The 18,702-nt window shown below is 53.9% G+C and overlaps 1 protein-coding gene across 1 annotated transcript; it reads left to right on the top strand.

Moving 5' to 3' along the window:
- The first annotated feature begins 502 nt into the window (after positions 1-502).
- Fbln7 (fibulin 7) lies at positions 503-16,234 on the top strand. Its single transcript, XM_076832784.2, has 7 exons — positions 503-689; positions 4,353-4,523; positions 8,285-8,410; positions 11,446-11,595; positions 12,096-12,233; positions 14,293-14,431; positions 15,862-16,234. Exons 1-7 carry the CDS (start codon positions 503-505, stop codon positions 16,232-16,234), a joined length of 1,284 nt encoding a protein of 427 aa, XP_076688899.2.
- The last annotated feature ends 2,468 nt before the right edge of the window (positions 16,235-18,702 follow it).

Raw genomic sequence — 18,702 nt, 5'->3', positions numbered from 1 at the left:
GTGCAATCCTGGTACAAAAAGAAAAAGAAAATTATCAGAGCTGGTCGTTGACTTTTATGAATGCCTCTTTAACTGTATTGAGCTTTTTTCTTATTTTCCCTGGTATACTCGTGTGCACGTACACACACACACACACACAAGCAGATGCATCAATACTGTTTTTGTGGTACTGGAACTTGAACCTAGGGGCTTGCACATGCTAGGCAGGCATTTCTACCACTGAGCTACAATCTCAGCCCTTTTCATTGTTTTTAGACAGGGAGGGCTTTGTGAAGTTGCTGAGGCTGGCCTGGAATTTGTGATCCTCCTGCCTCAGCCTCCCCAACCACTGAGATTACAGGTGCTGGAGGGCCCTCATTTGGTTTTTTTTTGTTGTTTGTTTTTTTTTTTTGAGAGGTGAACTGGACTGGGCAGAGAGGGCATCTCAGGAGGCCACTTCCAAATGGTGCTTAATAAGAGAGGTTTGGACCTAGAGCCAGCGCGTGGGTCTGAGCCCGTCCTGATGCGGGGTGGGCTCTTCTCTCCCCAGAACTGTCTCAGCAAACAGCAGCTCCTCTCGGCCATCCGCCAGCTGCAGCAGCTGCTGAAGGGCCAGGAGACCCGCTTCGCGGAGGGCATCCGCCACATGAAGAGCCGACTGGCCGCGCTGCAGAACTCTGTGAGCAGGGTGGCCTCGGATGCGCCCCCAGGTGGGTCCCGTGTTAGCATTGCTGGGGCCTAAACCCACTCCAGCCGCCCGCAGTTCTGTCCCCAGCCCAGGTCACCCCTGCAGGAAGCCCTGGATGGCCCTCCCTCCTCCCGCCTCCCTGCCTTCCTGCCTCCATTTCCATCAGAGGGCACATCTTAACCCTGGCTGGTGTGCCTCTGTGTGTGAGTGTGTGTGTGTGCGCGCGCATTAAAACGGCGCCTACTGTCTCCCCCGACCTGTCACCCTCTTTCCTCTTACACCTTCATTCTGGGCTACACAGCCATCATGGTCCCTATGATCCTGCAGAACTGCCATAGCAGTTGCTCAATAAATGTGGGTGGCATCAATGAATGGATTCCAATTAGTTAGAAATCAATCGTCAATCACGTCTCCACTTTCCTATCCCTACCCAGTGGGACAGCAATGGGCTTGTCATTTAACGAACTTTTTTTTTTTTTAGTACTCTTAATGGAAATAAGGGCCTTGCACATGCGCGCCAAGCGCTCTACCGCTGAGCTTTACTCCCCATCCTTAAAGGGCTGTTTTTTAGGGCAGTTTTAAGTTCACCGCAAAACTCGTGGGAAAGCGCCAGAGCGCAGGCGCACGCCCCACCCCGTGCTGGCGTCCCGCAGCGGGCCGGCCCCGCAGCGCTGTGCGGGAGGCTGAGGATCGCTCCGTGTGTTCAGGCGTGAAAAGCATCCTCCAGGGATGTTCCAATGCGGGGAGGCGGGGAGGGTCCCCCGGGACGAGTCCCGCTTGTCTGTTGAGGTTGCAACGCGGCCCGAGGCCACTCTGCAGGGGACAGCTCCGACCGCACAGGGGCGCCTTCCCCTGGTTGACCCTGCGGGCGGGCGCGCTGGACGCGGGTGGGTGCTTTCCTCTGGCTCCAGGTCCTGGGGCGGGCGGGGACCGAGCCTAGGGCCTGACCGCACCTGCTCACCGCAGACACACCATGGGGCGCTCTTTGCCGTGGAGACCGTTTCCTGGGCCGCTACTTTACAGAGGTTGTGGTGGCAAATCCAGAGGCTCAACGCGGAGCCCCCTCCTTTTTCCCTTGGCTGCGCTCAACCTGCCAATCAAAACTCACCCTTCCAAGGCAGGTGAGGCCCCAGCCCTCAGTGGGGTTCCACACACCAACTCCAAGGGGCAGGCAGGGCGTCCTTCTCCCTACAGGCGGGGAAACTGAGGCCAAGAGAAAGGGGTTAGCAGCCTCGGGCCCTTGATCCAGTGATTCTATTTTCTCCTGTTAAAGGCTGGACTTCACAGAGCCTGTTCCACGGGATTGCAGAGAACTACCTGCAGGGAACCCTATAGTGCGCCCTGCCCTGTCCCAGGCCCCTGTCCACCAGACTCAGGAGAGTGAGCCAGGTTAGGTTTTTTAAAGTGGCAAGTTCTCTTTTTAAAAAGTTCCCACCATGTACTGTGCCTCACAATAGGTGTTGGGCATAGTGCTGGGTGCGTCACAGGGGTCCAGCCCCGGGACAATCCTATCAGGTTGTCGTGAGGTCCCTGGGCCTCGGGAAGGCCAGACATTGCCCCAGATCAAATGGCCAGTAGTGGGGAGATTATCTTCTGCTTTGTTGTGGGGGCAGGGGCATTTGCTGGGGGTGAGCAAGAATAATTGCTGGTCTTCCCGTTTCTGGCACCAGGCCCTCTGTCTCCCTGTCCCCAAGCTGCTGTGATTACTTTCCTGCTGATCTCATTCCTTACACACTAACCTCATTCCAAAAGGTGCAGGGAATTCATGTGGCCCCCATGTGCTCTCCAGGACATGCTCATAAAGTGGATCCACCCAGGGGTTCCTCCTCATCCTCCACCAGAGCAGTGGCCTTCAGCTCTCTTTGGGGATGTGATTGACAATTGATTTCTAACTAATTGGAATCCATTCATTCATGCCACCCACATTCATTGAGCAACTGTTATGTGCCAGATACTGTTCAAGCTGTCTAGGTACTGTTACTTGTGTTGCCCCTACAGGTGATTTTTCTTTCTTGAGGTTTTTTGTTTTGCTCTTGGATTTTTTGTTTGTTTGTTTTTTCAGTACTGAAAAAATCACAAGTGTGATGCCCTCTGGCCTCTTGACACAACACGATGCCTTTATTTTTTATGTGGTGCTGGGGATCGAACCTGGGTCCCGCCTGGGCTAGGCGAGCACTGTATCGCTGAGCTACCATCCCAGCCCCACCCCTGCACCCATTTTTATTCTTTATTTTGAGATAGAGTCTCAGTAAGTCGCCCAAGCTGGCCTTCAGCCTGAGATTCTCCCGCCTCAGCCTCCCAAGTCACTGGGATGACAGGCATGTACTACCACATCTGGCTCTTTCTTGAGGTTTTTAAATATTTCTTCTTCCCAAAGAGACCCTATTCCTTTCTCCCCTACAGTATTTTAAACTTTGTCAGCATGATAAAGTTATTTAAAAATAACCATGGAGTCACCTATCTCAGGCTCTGGGCAGCACCCTGTGGGCCTGCCGGCCTCTGGAGGTGAGCTCCCTCCTGCTTCAGGAACTCCCCATTAACAAGAACCCCTGAGAGCTTCAGGGGTCAGCTCCTGCCCTCCTGCCCCTCCAGGCTGCCCCGGCTGCCCCGTGGAGAACCCTTGCTGAGTCTGGCTGGGGTGGAGTATCAGGGAATAGTGCGGTGGCAAGCGTGGTACCCTCTGGGCCTCTTGAGGACTGGGTTTTGTCTGTCTTGGTCGCAAGTGGCAAGTTCTCTTTTTAAAAAGTGCGTTTTACCTGGGGACACAGGGAGAGCCCAACACATGATGTGTCATTCATCTGCTTGCTCAAGAACCATTTATAGGTCATTCACTAAGCGCCAGGTATAGGGCTGGTGCTGGGGACACAGCAGGGCCCAGGCCAGACTGCACCCGACAGAGAATACTAACCCCAAGGGGGAGACAACCCGGCCAGCAAGGATGTTCAAATGGTTGCAAATCTAAGAAGAAAGTCAGGGAGCTGTGGGGCGATGTGCCCTGGAGGTCTCGGCTGGCCATGGTGGTTGGGGAGCACTCACTCTGGGAGGTTCTAGCATTTGAGTAGAGACCTGAAAAGCAAGAAGGGGCCAGCTGGGAGAAGTTCTGGGGAACATTTCAGGCAGAGAGGACAAAAGCCGAGGCCTGGAGATGGCCTGAACCTAGCCTGTTCAGGACACTTAAAGAACCCTAGTGGAGCCAGAGTTGGTGGTGGACACCTGTAATTCCAGTGACTTGGGAGGCTGGGGCAGGAGGATCACAAGTTCAAGGCCAGCCTCAGCAACTTAGCGAGGCTCTAAGCAATTTAGGGAGACTCTGTCTCAAAAATGTCTGGGGATGTGGCTCAGTGGTTAAGCACCCCTGGATTCAATCCTCAGTACCAAAAAGAAAGAAAAAGAAAGAAACCCAGGGGGCTAGAGCTCCCAGAAAGCAGAGCCAGTAAGTGGCAGCGAGAGGGCGGGGCAACCACAACAGGGCGGAGTCCGCCCCTCTCTTAGGCTCCCACTTGGTGTGGCTGAGCCATGTCCACCTTTCATCAAGCAGGCACCCCGAGAGCCCCTGAGGACTGGGTGAGAGGTGTGTCCTGCACGACACAGCCTGCAACGGGACTCACAGAGGTCCACCTCTGTAAGCCAGGAAGCCGACTGTGGCCGGGAGGAGGGCTCCTCACCCTGCCTTTTCTCCTTACAGTTTCCTGCCCGGCGCTGAGCGCCCCCCCTGACGGCAGGAAGTTCGGAAGCAAGTACTTGGTCGACCATGAAGTGCATTTTACCTGCAACCCCGGCTTCCGGCTGGTGGGGCCCAGCAGCGTGGTGTGCCTTCCCAATGGCACCTGGACGGGGGAGCAGCCCCGCTGCAGAGGTACGGCCCGCCCAACGCACTGCTTGGATCTGATGGGTAGGAAGGGTTGCTCCCTGGGACACTTTCGCTTGATTCTTTAATCATTCCTGGACCACAGAACATGGGGAACTTGTCTGATCCATGACCTTGACTCCAGGCCGGGGCTGATGAGTTTACTCACCCTCACAACAAGGTCGTGTTCTTGCAGAGAGGGAGACTGAGACCTTGTGGTAAGGTCACATAGCTGGGGACACTCTGACCCCAGAGTCTTTGTTCCTCAACACCTTTCTCTGCCCTGGATTCTGGCGGCTGGGTCTTATTAGTTGAGGGCAAGAAGCCACCCGTGCTTGAGGAGGGGGACAAGAGGCAGGGTCTGCAGTGGTCACTCTGTTCTGGGGTTGCAGTCTGCTGGTGAGCCGCCGGGGTTCCTCAGGATGGAGGGAATCCCTTGGGTGTCCTTTGTGTCTGTAGACAGGCTCAGGGAGAGCGCTTTGAGGTGTGGGGAGGCAGGACACGGTTTTTTCTCTATGCTAGTTTGAAAACAGAACTTTACGATGTGGAGTGCCGGGTTTCAGTTCTCATGACTAAAAGGCTCAGGGGTCACTCCAGTTGAACTGGGCTGACTGGGCTGCACAAAATAACCACACAAGAGACACAAATACCTTTTTCTTTGGGGGTCTCTGTGACGATTCCTCTTACCTGAAGCGTCTGCAGGAAGAGAGAGAATGAGAGCACGTGCTGACCCCTTTTATTGAGGAGAAGCTATTCAAATGAGGCGAGAGATCAGGTTTCAGGGGGGCTGAGTCTATCTTCATGATGTCCACTGTCAGCAGGTTGACTGACACCTGGGTAGGCCAATCAGGTAAATTCCTCTGAGAGCAGAGTGTCAAGGCAGCTGCAGTCCGCTAACTTGGGAGAGGGCGTGTCCAGCAGCTGCTGAGAGATGGGTAGTGACCTACGAGTACTTCACGGTAGCCACCACAGGGTGACCACCACGCCCAGTTTATACTTAGATGAAAAATACCCTTCTCCAACCCATTCTAGGACTTGCCACCACCTTGCTCCCTATGCCAACCCTTCCCAAATGTTAGTATATGTGGCCCTGGTATAAGTCCAGGTGGGCCGCACCATGTGGTCCTCTGGTGGGGAAGGACAAATGGCCAGGAAGGAGGCTGCAGAGACAGAGCTCAGGATGAGTCTGGAATGAGCTGGGGAGCTGAAGATCAAGAATCAGGAGAGCACCACGTGGGACCATGGAAGAGGTCAGCAGACTCACTGCCATGGTTGGCAGGCAGGACCGTCCACTCCACACAATGATCTTCCAGGGAGAGTCTGACCTTCCGGGCTCTGACTTCGGTGAGGGTCTACTTAGGTCTCCCAAGACATCAGGCAAGAGGCAGTGAGTCTGTGCGGATGTCCCCCGTGGCCGGTGGGTACGAACCCTCTGTCTAGTGTAGCTTGCTTGTGACTGGCACCACCCTGGCTGGTTAGGGCCCCAAATCCATCCATGCTCTGAAACTCTCAGGATCTTCTCTGCTTCTAGGAACAGCAGGAACAAATACAGGGTGTTTCTCAAAGTTGAGTTAATATCAGTAATAACTAGAGAATATACTAAAAGTGCCGATTTCCTTGGTCTCCAGCAGGGCAGGCCTTTGGAGGCCTCGGTGCCTGCTTCCCGTGAGCTGTCTGGGTGGCTCTGGAGCACACTGCACAGTCATGGAGGAGGTCCTGCTCAGCGTGGGGAGTGCTCCCTCATGACGAGAGCACCAAGGTGGAGGAATCGGACAGACAGGCCCAGGATCCCTGGAAGACACCCTCGTCAAGTCGCAGAGACAGAGCTCAGCTGGGGGGAGGCAGGAGTCCCACCTCTGTCACACAGCTCTTTTCCATGCCTGGGCTCCTGCCCCCCCCCCCCCCCCCCCCCCGTTTGTAGCTCTCTGCCCGAACACATCCTCTCAGGTCTCTTCTCCGATCCACTCCTTTTGTCATCTGAATCACACGATACTCACCATAAATCTCTCTCTTCAAGGACAGAGAACATGGGTGGTACCCAAACAGTGAGCCAACAGCACCAGGCCATAGAATGCCTCTGACTGCACCTCAGATTAGAAATGTGAGCGGGCGTTGTGGTGCACACCTGTCATCCCAGCTCAGGAGGCTGAGGCAGGAGGATCACGAGTTCAAAGCCAGACTCAGCCACTTAGCAAGGCCCTAAGCAACTTGGCAAGATCCTATCTCTAAATTAAAAATAAGAAGGCTGGGGATGGGGCTCAGTGGTCAAGCACCCCTGGGCTCAATCCCTGGTATTAAAAAAAAAAAAAAAAAAAAGGTTAGAAATGTGGGGAGTTTGTATGGAGCCTGTCAAGAAATGAGCATCCTGGGCAGATCCAGAGAGGGCAACAGGACGAGTCCAGGGGCACCTGTGTGGGTATGTGTCTGGCCACTGAGGCCCCAGTCCTCCTCCCACAGACTCCAGGTGGAGGCCAGGCTCTGTATCTTCCACTGGAGGCCCCCAAAGAGAGGCAGTGGCCCCTGGCCCTTGGGGTCAGGCTGAAAGACACCAGTGTTCACACCTCTTGACTCTCTGCCCACCTCTCCATGGCCTAGTGGTGGCTCACTCTTGGAGCGGGCTGGTGGCAATGATGGGGCTGGACCACAGGTCCACACAGCAGACCAAGCTCCATGGCATTTGTGAGCAGTTGTTCCAGCCCCAGTCCTGGAAACTGGTCACCTGAGAACAGAATGGCTGGCAGAGGGCACAACCAGGCTGAGGTTACAGAGCCATGGAAATGGGTCCTGTCCCCTGGGCAGGTGACATCTGCACAGTCTGGGCCCTATGGACAAACAGAAGCCCTCAGACAGTTTACATAACAAGGCAGCCCCACAGGAAGCCAAAGTCCTCTTGAATCCTCCCAAACAAGGCTGCCAGTCTCCTCAGGCAAAGCACCTCCCTCTTAGAGGGGTGGGCAAGGGGCTCTTACATTGATGAGGGCATGGGTTCAAGTTCCTAGATGCTGCCAGCAGGTCAGCAGGCAGACCTCTTCTTCCTGCGCAGATGACTCCTACCCGGACTGAAACCCGGCTTAGGAAATTCATAACAAGCACATAGCCTGAGGGCTTTGAAAATCATCTTTACCTAACTAAGATATGCAAATGCGTGTTGGAGAAAGTGGATGCATACTAAAAGCTATAAATAAGCAAAGAACAATCACCTAGCACTCAGAGAAAAATGGAGTGCACTTTTACAGTCCGTGTGTCTACCTAGAACTCTTTCAAAGACCCGTGGAGGGCCTGAGCAGGGAACGGCATTACTGAAAAGTCGATCACTCCCACCTGGTGAAGCATAGGAGAGCTTGCGGCTGTGAAACTGGGGGACTCATTGTTCCCATTCCCAGCATCCTGCTGGGTATCCTTCCTCTTGACAACACCCCTGAATTTCACTCCTGTTTAAAGGTTGTTCCACCTTGACACTGGCTAATGGGGACAGAGGGAGTAGGCAAGAGGACAGAGGCCTCCGCCTGGCTACAGCTGTCTACACTGCAGCTTTGCACACTAAATCAGTGCCAGGCCCGCTCCTCACAGAGGGCAGGGCTGCTGAGGAGAGGAGCCAGGGCAGCAGTCAGCCCCTCGGCCCCCTCACAGCTCTTGCAGGTGGAGAGGGAGGCCAGGTCAGGTGGGGGTAGACAGCTGGAGGAGTCCTGTGACAAAGGAAGTTGGCTCTTGATTGCCTTTTGTTTTAGGGCTGGAGTCACATCTGTGTTTGGGAATCCCTTCTCTCCTAGGTACCAGCGAGTGCTCCAGTCAGCCTTGTCAAAATGGCGGAACGTGCCTCGAAGGCGTCGGCCAGCACAGGTGCATCTGTCCCCCAGGGAGGACTGGGAGTCGCTGTCAGCATCAGGCTCAGACTGGTATGTAGCTGCTGCCGGCTGGTGGCAATGCTCCACTGCAGGGAGGTGAGGACTCGTCACTGTCACCAAACACAGATGTATGGAGAGCTCAGTGCCCCTCAGTGGAGTGTGTCTGTCCTCTCTGGTGGATATCCTCTCATCCCTAAGGTGGTCACTTGGACGGAGCCTAGCTCTTCCATGCAACCCAGTAGCTCGGCCAGTGGGGATGTGGCTGAGAAGCCCCAGTGTGGCCCTCTGCTCCATCCGCATCTCAGCCAGCAGAAGCCTTTCCTCCAAACTTCACGTGCTACAAGATGGGCAGTTGCTGATGTAGTTCAAAGCATTTGAAAATCTCAAAGCCAGACATTTGAGTAGTGAGTCCCAGTATATTCCCAGCAGAGGTCTAACGGGCCACACAGTGGCTCGTTTTGCACATGGCAAGAAAACCTCATGACAAGGGACCTGTGGAGAATGAATAGGGTTCCCATGCTCTGCTCAATCAAGACTTCTATTAAAAAAAAAGAAAGAAAGAAAGAAAGAAAGAAAAAATTCCAACCCAAAGATGTTCTTTTCCTTTGCCAGAAAAGCCTGGTGGGGTCTCTGTGGGGGAAGTGTACTGGTGGATGCCCAAGGTCAGGTTTGAATAGTGCCCCCCGGGGATTTGCCTCTCACTGTGCCTGGACTAGGCTAGTGAGTCAGCCTGCTGAGTGCTTCCTCCAGGGGAGCCCAGGGTCCCGTAGCTCCTGTCCTGGGGCCGATTTCTGTGGAGAGGGGGGCAAAGGCTTCTTGGCAGCCCCACTGCCTCTGTTTACAAACAAGGGGAGAAGAAATGGCCCCCACCCCAGACTTGGTCACTGAACGTTCTACCCACCCACCTCATGTTGAGATTTCTTTTGCTGTAGGACCTTCAGGACATTGTCCCTCGGGTCCAGTGGTCACTATGAAATATCTGGATGACCAGAATCCTCACCATGTTAAGGCTCTTACAGCAGGAGACAGAAATGTTATTCACCAGTTGGTGGTCCAGATTCATCAGCTGGCGGGCCAAGGGGGAGGCTGCAAGTCTAACCTTCTAGCACCTCCTGGGGTGTGAGTACACCCTTTATAGTCCCAAACCACATTAAAACATAAGTGGCTGTTGCTACGATTCAAAACCATGAACCAATGTCATGAGATCTAAAATCATAAGCAGAAAAGGGAGTGGGCCCAAACCTCCCTGGTTGAGTGCAAATTAGGGAATGGTTACTAATGTGTAGACAATCAATCTCTTTCAGGGTACTTAGTCCAAATTAAAAAACTGGGAACCAAAGGCAGAAGACTTTTACATTGTATAAGAATTGTCATTTTGTGTTGCCAAACATGCTTTGCTAAGCAACCACTGATGGGCACAGAGGCAGGGCTTTCCCTGGGAGAAGCATTTCTTACATGACATGGAGTCTCAGGGCAAAATGGAGTCTGTTTGGTTATTGCCCAAGTAGCCTCAAGTGTGGATCGGGAATCTTCCCGGGCGCGTACAGGGTATTGGCGGCTATTTCAGAAATAAAGTTTGTTCCTGTTTGAGTGGCTCGTGATCTTGTGCCCAGCCAGACTGCGGCACATAACATCCAGGAAGGTGAAAGCGGTCGTAAGTAGGTACATCTATCTAATGCCAGCTCTTGTTCTTACAGTGTCTGTGAAAGGCCAGCAGACACCTGAGCTCTTGCTCACCTGCCCGGAGCTAGAACCTTCTTTTCCTTCCCCTCAGGGGGCCTGTGTCCTTGTGGCTGGGGGGGCGGCGGGGGGGGGGGGAGAGCCTGTCTCCAAGTGTGTGTATTTTTTTTTTTTTTAAGACAGGTCTTACTATATTGCCAGCTGGCCTTGAACTCCTGAGCTCAAGTGAGCCTAGCCTCTTGTCTGACTCAGCCTCCCAAGTAGCCAGAACTACAGGCATGTCCCCCAATTTTTTTAAAAAAAAATCAATTCATCTTATTTTAATTGTGATAAAATATAAATGACATTTGCCATTTTAATCACCACATTCACACCCTATTGCTTGCTACGCCAACCAGCCATCTCCAGGGTGCTTTCATCTGCTAGACTTGGAATTCTGTCAGATTCCCCCTACCTGGTTCCTGCCACCAGCCCTGCCCACCACGTCTGCCTCATGGACTAGACAGCAGGTGCCTCCTGTGAGTGGAGTCACAGGGGACTGTCCTCCTCCTGTGCCTCCCAGGAGTCATCCCACTGATTCCTCTCCAATTCCCCTTAACCACGTAAGAGCTCCAAATCCTTTGAAAAAAAATTTTAAAAATAGTTAAAAAACTAATTTCTGTTCTTGGTAACACACACACCCACATACACCCCAAAAAATAGAGACCCAAAGTTTTGAACTCCAGGGATCACTGTTGTCCCTGGAGTTCAAGTGTTTTTTAAAAAGAAGGGAGCAAAAATTTGCTCCCCAAGTGTAGGCTGTCTCTTCATTCATTGTTTCTTTTGCTGAGAAGAAGCTTGAATGTTCTCTCTTATAAGTGGATGCTGATCCATAATGGGGGGGACATGGGGAAAATGGAAGAGCTTTGATGGAACAAAGGGGAGGGAGGTGGAGGGAGGAGCATGAGGCAGGAAAGGTGGTGGAATGAGATGGACATCATTACCCTAAGGTACATGGATGGCTGCATGTACGGTGGGACGCTATGCGTGCACAACTAGAGAAATGAAAAGTTGTGCTGCAGTTATGTACACTGGATCAAAATGCATTCTGCTGTCATACCTAATTAAAATACATTAATTAAAAAATAAAAAGCGCTGGGGATGTTAAAAAATAAAAGGAAGGAGGACTTCGCGCCCTGGCAGGCCTTGGCGGGGGCCATCCAGTGACCTGCGTCTCCACGCCACATCTCACTCGTGCGCCCCCCGTCCTCAAGGCTTGGGCGCCCTGCCGGGGTCCTGGGGACCTGCGCGTCTTCCTTCTCCACTCCAGGGGCAGCGCTCGGGAAGGGCTGCGCGGGGCTCCCCAGGGCTGGGCCCCTCGCAGGTGCACCCGGCCGGCACTGAGGAGTCCCGTCTTCTCCCCGCAGCGGCCCACGAGGACGAGGACGAGGGCGACGTGGCCGGCGACCCTGCCTTCAGCCGCGCGCCGCGCTGTGCGCAGGTGGAGCGGGCGCAGCACTGCAGCTGCGAGGCCGGATTCCACCTGAGCGCCGCGGCCGGCCGCAGTGTCTGCCAGGGTAGGCGCGGGCTCGCGGGGACCCGGGGACACGCGGGGAGTGGGCGGGGCTCCCACCGCAGCCCGCCCACCTGCAGGGAGCCCGCCCCGCCCCGGGCACGCGCGAAAGGAGGGGGTGGGGCGGAGGACGCTTCCTGGGCGTGGTCTCGGAAATCCCCGCCCACTTCGCTGTTTCGGTGTTAAACAAATGGATGTAGCTGCTGGGTAGACCGTGGGGGTGCTCCTCAGAAAGCCAGCCTAGAGAAAGCAGCGGGGCGGGGTGGGGGATCCCAGGCGCCTCCCCTTGTCGGATCCCGGCCCCGCCTACGTGCCCAAGCCACGCCCCTTCATGGCTTGAAGAGCTCTGAGCCCTGTTATCCACGTGCTCTACTGCGGCTCAGGCTCAGCAGCTACCCCAAGTCCAGCAATAGCCTCAACTGCTAGAGAATGGGGCCACCCTAGTTGGTGGCTGGATGACACCGGCTTCGTGGCTCCTGAAGTCAGCGGCCTTTCTCTCCTCAGATGTGAACGAGTGTGAACTCTATGGGCAGGAGGGGCGGCCCCGGCTCTGCATGCATGCCTGCGTGAACACCCCAGGCTCCTACCGCTGCACCTGTCCCAGTGGATACCACACCCTGACTGATGGGAAGACCTGTGAGGGTGAGTGAGCTGCAGCAGGGGCAAGTGGCCCTGGGTCTGGATATTACCCTCTGTACCTGATGACCAGCTGCTGCCGCCACTCATCCTAGCCCCGACCTCACAACCAGGAGTCCCCATTAGGGGAGTCAGTGTCTCAGGTACATTTGATCTTTAAACACAGCAACAAAAGGGCCTCTCAAAACCAGACCACGCCATCTAAATAGGAAATGAGTTGCTTAACCTGTGCGAGTGACTATTTTCAAGGTCAGATCATTTCCACCCAGCTGGGGCTGGACCCAGAGACAGAGCAGCCAGACGGCCACTTCTGATGTACAACCTGGAGAAGCCCATCAGATTCCAAAGCCCTGTATGGGCATCTGCAAGGCCACCCCTAAAAGGGATGATACCTTACAGTCACTGTGCCTCCATGTGGACAGGTACACAATGCTGGCCATGATCCATGGCTAGCTGGGGGCAACAGGAAGGCGGAAGGCCCAGGGACTGGCAAGAGTGAGGGCTGCTGCTATCCTTGGGCTTGAGTGGTGAGGACAGGATGGGGTTTATCAGAGCCTCCTAGATGGCTGGGGGGTGCAGATAGCTGGGGGGCTGGTGGCCACCACCAGATCTGGCCCTAGGCAGGGACCCTGCAGAGGAGCACACACCTACCCTCCTACCTCCAATCTGCCAGTCCAGCTGAGAGTCCAGAGAACTGAGAGCCCAGAAAGAGCCCAGGCCAGTGAGCCTCCTAGAACAGAGGGGGTTGGATGGGCACAGGTAAGAAGGACATGACTGGCTTAGGTTCTACCCTGTGCTGAATCCTGTCCCTCAGCAGTGGCCCCCTGGGGGACTGGGTTGAGCTTTCTAAGGCTGGAGAGGCTGAGAGCTCTTGCAACAGTCACTGTTGTCACCAGCTCCAGGGACAGGGAGGCCTCCTGTGACCCCACCTCTCAAGTGTTGACATTAATAAACGCGAATAGTCCAGTTCTCCACAGCAGCTCATAGTCAGAGCATGGTAATCCCCGTCATCCATGGAGGGTACCTTCCAAGACCCCCAGTGAATGCCTGCAGCCAAAGCTGGTACCCAGTCCTGTGTAGGTACCTATGTTCAGTGCAACTTATAAATTAGGCACAGTAGGAGATTAACAGTGAAAACTAATATTAGAGCAATTATTAAAATACACTCCAATAAAACTTATCTATAACATGAATTATTTCTAGAGTTTTCCATTTCATATTTTTGGACCGTGGTTGACCACTGTTAACTGTAACTGAAGAAAACAAAACCCTGGATAGGGAGGGACTGCTGTAGACAGCCCAGGCTCCTCCGGGTGCCAGACCCTGAGCTCTGGTGCTGCAGCAGGCCTCTGGGGAGAACTGAGTCCACTGACGTAGAACCACCGCACACTGGCAGGACCCACAGCTCTGCTCTCCCCCCATATACCCCTGTGGACACAGCACACTGAGGGCAGCACTGCCCACTTGGGCAGTGGCAGGGGCCACCTCCATGGGCACACCTGGGCATGTTCAGGAAGAGGTGGCTCCCTGCTATCTTCTCTTGGGGGTCCCCTACAGGCTCAGGGGGGTCTGCCTCTGGGACTGGAGTAGCAGGAGCCATCCAAGGAGCCACCCCCCCAGCCCATCCCACAGTTCATGGAGGCCCACAGAGGACTGCTTGATGTGGGGAGAGATGGTCTCCAGCGGGGGGACTCCCTGGGTGCTTGGAAGGAGAGCAGAGCAGGGCATGTCTGCATCTGGCTGGGGAAGAGCCCAGGAGGAAGGTTTTTCTGGAGATTTGAACCTCAGCATGCAAACACCAACACAGAGGCTTTGGGCTGAGAGGGAGGGAAGGACGATAGGATCCTGGGGAGCACGCTCCCCAGCATGGTTCTGCAGCACTTCTGCAGGCCCCTGGTCCAGATGGCTGGGGGTGGTTCCTGCCTGAAGATAAGTGCCATTTGAAAGTCCACCTTGTGTGGAGTGCTGCATTCAGAGCCTGCTGGGACCGCTCCTGTGGTTTGGTGATGGAGGGAAAGTCAGGGGTGGGTGGATGTTTACCCTGGGTTCCTGTCCTGTATTTCAGATGTTGATGAGTGTGCAGGTCCACAGCCCGTGTGCCCGCAGGGGACCACATGCATCAACACTGGGGGAGGCTTCCAGTGCGTCAGCCCTGAGTGCCCCGAAGGCAGCCACAACGTGAGCTACGTGAAGACTTCTCCCTTGTGAGTACAAACAGGGCCACCCACAGCTCTTTGCACCCAGGCTCCCACCTGTACTTGTGGCAGGGCTGGACGCCTCCAGGCCTTGGGGGAGGGAGCAGCTGTGTCACAGGAAGGATGAGGGCCAGGGAGCAGGGCGACCAGCTTCTCTGAGCTCCCAATTCCCTTTAGGGGTTTGCATTTAACACTTTGCCATAAGAACCCAGCTTGTCATGGGAGAGTAACGCACCAAAGGCTCCCCTGCCACAGAGGATGGTGGCACTGCAGCCACCTAGTAGGCATGGCCAGGGAGGGCGACCAGACAGAAGCAGCTGCTGCTGATGTTACCTTGAATCCCACAGCAGCCAGAGGCAGGTATATATAACATGATTTGGAATATGGTCATTTTCTCAATTCTGGTAGCTGGTAACTAATGGGCCCAGTCATGCTGTGACTCCCTGCACTTTGTGTTAACAACATCTGCTTTTCCAACAGTGCTAGAAGGTTCAATGCCCAGTATGCTCCACACCTAAGCAGTAGAATTGCCTTTTTATGGGAGATGGACATTTAAGGGGAATAACTATCCCTAGCACAAAGCCCCCACACTTCTCAAAAAGATCCTGAGAGCCCTCACACTATCTTTAAGATGCAGAGAAGTGACTTCATAAGCTTATTTATTTAAGTTGCTCTTTGGATCAAAGCAGAAATTAGAAGCAGCAGGAAAATGTGTGGCACCTAAGAGTGACAGTTATAAAAGAGAGTGAGGACTCCAGAACCTTCCTAAAGGAAGGGACCTGTCTGTTGTGGCCTCCAGGGACGTGAGATTAATAGGTGGGTGTGATATTTGATCTGCAAAATCATGATGGTCAGAATCACCAGACACTAAGTTTTATTTGTCTTTTGTGTTTGATAAGATAGAGAAATACCGAAAACCTTTCCATGGGACCCTGATTCCAAGTGGGTAAGGAAGACAGGGTTTCCTGCTTTAAGAATAAATGTCGTTGTATTTGGAAAGCTCGTGTGTGCTGCCCCACACTGCAGCTGAGTGTGGGGGTCCCTCCATGACAGGGGGAGGTCTTCCCACCTGCAGAAAGGGGACCTGGTTTGAATTCCAGTGTTGCTATCATTACGAATCTTCCCAGGCTTTGTTTTTCTTTAAAAACTATAGTAAAGCACTTCAACATAGATGTGTACACACACACACACACACACACACACACACACCCCACATGAGTCATCAGGGCTCCCAGGACTGGAATAGATGCAGAGTCCCTTCCCTGGACATGCCTGACGCCAGCCACATTCACTTGCCTGCAGCTCCAGAGCTCCTGGGTGAGGGACCCAGGGCTGGGGAAGCCCCCTGGTGACTTTTGCAAGCTGGCAGGTTGGGGGAGTGGGGGGGACCCTCTAGAGCTTCCCCAAGTCTGACTGCGTCCATCTTGCCTCTGCTCCAGCCAGTGTGAGCGAAACCCCTGTCCCATGGATAGCAGGCCCTGCCGCAGCATGCCCAAGACCATCTCCTTCCATTACCTCTCTCTGCCCTCCAACCTGAAGACGCCCATCACGCTCTTCCGCATGGCCACGGCCTCGGCCCCCGGCCGACCTGGGCCCAACAGCCTGCGGTTTGGGATCATGGGTGGGAACAGCCGTGGCCACTTTGTGATGCAGCGCTCAGACCGACAAACCGGGGAGCTGATCCTCGTCCAGACCCTAGAGGGGCCGCAGACGCTGGAGGTGGACGTTGACATGTCAGAATACCTAGACCGCTCCTTCCAGGCCAACCATGTGTCCAAGGTCACCATCTTTGTGTCCCCCTATGACTTCTAAGGGTGCCTGGGGGTGGGGAGCGGGGGGTGGAGATATGGGCTGATTCCTCTACCCCAAGGACTCAACTGTGGGCACTGACTGTGATAGACGTCTCTCCCCTCTGCCTTGCCCCTGCCCTGTCACCCAGGCTCAGGAGGGTGACCACAAAACTCAAACTGCCACATCCCATTTTTGTCCTGCTTTAAGGCTCTTCCCTTAGATGATGCAGTTTCTCAGATCTGTCTTGTTTTGTTTTTCTTTTTTGTTTTTTTTGGTTTTTTTTTTTAAGAGGCTGGGCAGCTTTTCAAAACGCTGTGTGAATGGCATTGAGTTTGTACCATCTGGGGAGGGGAACGCTCATGGCGTGTGTCCCAGATGGTGGCCAACCATTCTGCATTATTACAGACCTTGCTAGGAACAAAGTGCATCTAGCCGTGCTGAGGGCCCAGTCTCGCCCTGTGCACTTGGCGGAGGTAGTTTGCTCCCACCCCAGCCTTATGGTGTCCCTCTCCCTTCTGAGGCACGCCTGCCAGCCTTCGTACCCGAGAGCCATGGGAGGGCCGGGACCTTGGTCCTTCCAGACCAAGGAACCGATGTTAAAGCTGGATTCTGCCTCATTACTTTCCTCTTGAGAAATCACATCTCAAAAACACAGCCTGCTGTCAGAGCTGAGGAAATAAAATCTATCGCTCCTCCCTGCCCCTCTGACTTCTCGCTGAGCACGCTGAGCACAAGACAGCCCAGTTCCTTCTGGGAGGGGACAGTGGGCTCTCTTCCTGCCTGGGGGTTGGACACACTGGAATAAATGAATAAGAGAGAAAGCACAGGGTAATCCTTGGGTTGGGTCCACCAGTCTCATTTGTCTTGGCTGCATGAGTGACTGGAAGGACATTGGGCCCGGACAGTTTAGGAAAAGGCTCACATCGACTGGATTCTGTGGCTTTCTACTTCTGGCAGAAGAACGAGGGGTGAGACCCTCCAGACCACCGAAGCAGGAAGATTGGCCAGGACCGAGAAGGGGTGGGGAGGGGCCGTTCCAGTGAAAACCCTGAGGCTAGTGGGGCTGGGCGGAAGGTCCATACCCGAGCTCCTGGTAGTCCACTGGTGAGTTTCCCTCATACATATTTTATTTAAAAACTCTTTGACCTGGGCACGGTGAGCATGCCTGTAATCCTCCTACAGACTCAGTGAACTCACAAGACTGAGGCAGGAGGGTTGAAAGTTCAAGGTCAGCCTCCGCTATTTACTGAGATCTTGTCTCAAAAAGAAAAGATAACAGCTGGAAGTATTTTATAGAATTGGAAGAAAAAAGCAAAAATTCAAAATGGCAGCTGGGATTATAACTTACTGGTTGGGCACCCCTGGGTTTAACCCCCCAGTACTGCAAAAAAGAGAGAGGGGTGGTGAGACAGCTCCAGAGGAAGTGTGTCCTTAGTTTGCCAACCAAGCTTCTTATGAAGGTGGTTGCTGGCATGGTCTGTCCTTGTTCTCTTTGTGGGACAAAAAAATGAGACATGGTCAAGAGTTGCTTTTGAAATTTTCCTTCTCCCATGGGCTCAGCAATTCAGCTGCTAACGGCAGAACAGGGATATGAAAACCTGCTTTCCTGGGTTGATACAAGACTTATTCACCATCATCCACAGCCCTGTACTCCCAATGGTGATGTGAGGGTCCGAAGCCCACACCCCAGTCAACCAGCTGTGCAGAATCCAGGCAAGAGAGCCCAAGAGCCCGCCACGTGCCTGCAAGTGAGAGCACTATGCCACTCCTTCCTCCGCCTGGGGTGGGGTAGCTGGGAGAGATAAGCCTTTCACCTCTCAGCACACAGAGAGTGGTCTGGGGGTCCACTGAGCAGGTGCCCCCCTAAACCAGTACATGACTAGTTTGACGCCAGCCAGGCCCAATGTAAAGCAACATGTTCATCACCAAGATGGGCCTTCATCAAACCTGCTGCCCATTTATGAAATCACATGCTAAGCCCCAGACCCCGTAGCACCCAAATATGAATGCCCGACTGCTTGGGGCTCGTGGATAATAGCTGAGACTTTCCCTCAGGCAATGTCTTGTTCTTCATGCTGGGCTAGTCAGCTTTTCATTACTGTAACAAAATCAAGTGGTAATCAGAAAGGGGTTATTTTGTCTCATTTTTGTTTTTTTGGCTTATTTTGGTTTTGGAGGTTTTAGTCCAGATCACTCCATTGTTCTGGGCCTGTGGCGATCGAGGCAGCAAACCATGGCAACAGCACCTGTCATAGCAGAGCCAGGAATCAAGAAGGGCAGGGGACCAGGGCCCACATCCTCTTCCAGGGCATGTCCCCAGTGAAGTACAACCTCCTCATTAGGTCCTGCATCTTTAGCTTCCACCAACTCCCAATAGAGCACCAAGTTTGGGACCAAGTCTTGAGCACATGGACTTTGGGGACACTGCAGATCCAAACTGCAGCAGCACAGCTCTCCTCACTCTCCCCAGTGGAAACCTACCGCTCCAT

This window comes from Callospermophilus lateralis, chromosome 14 (genome assembly GCF_048772815.1).
Source record: "Callospermophilus lateralis isolate mCalLat2 chromosome 14, mCalLat2.hap1, whole genome shotgun sequence".
NCBI classification, from domain to species: Eukaryota; Metazoa; Chordata; class Mammalia; order Rodentia; family Sciuridae; genus Callospermophilus; species Callospermophilus lateralis.
This window is presented reverse-complemented; position numbering and strand designations above follow the sequence as displayed.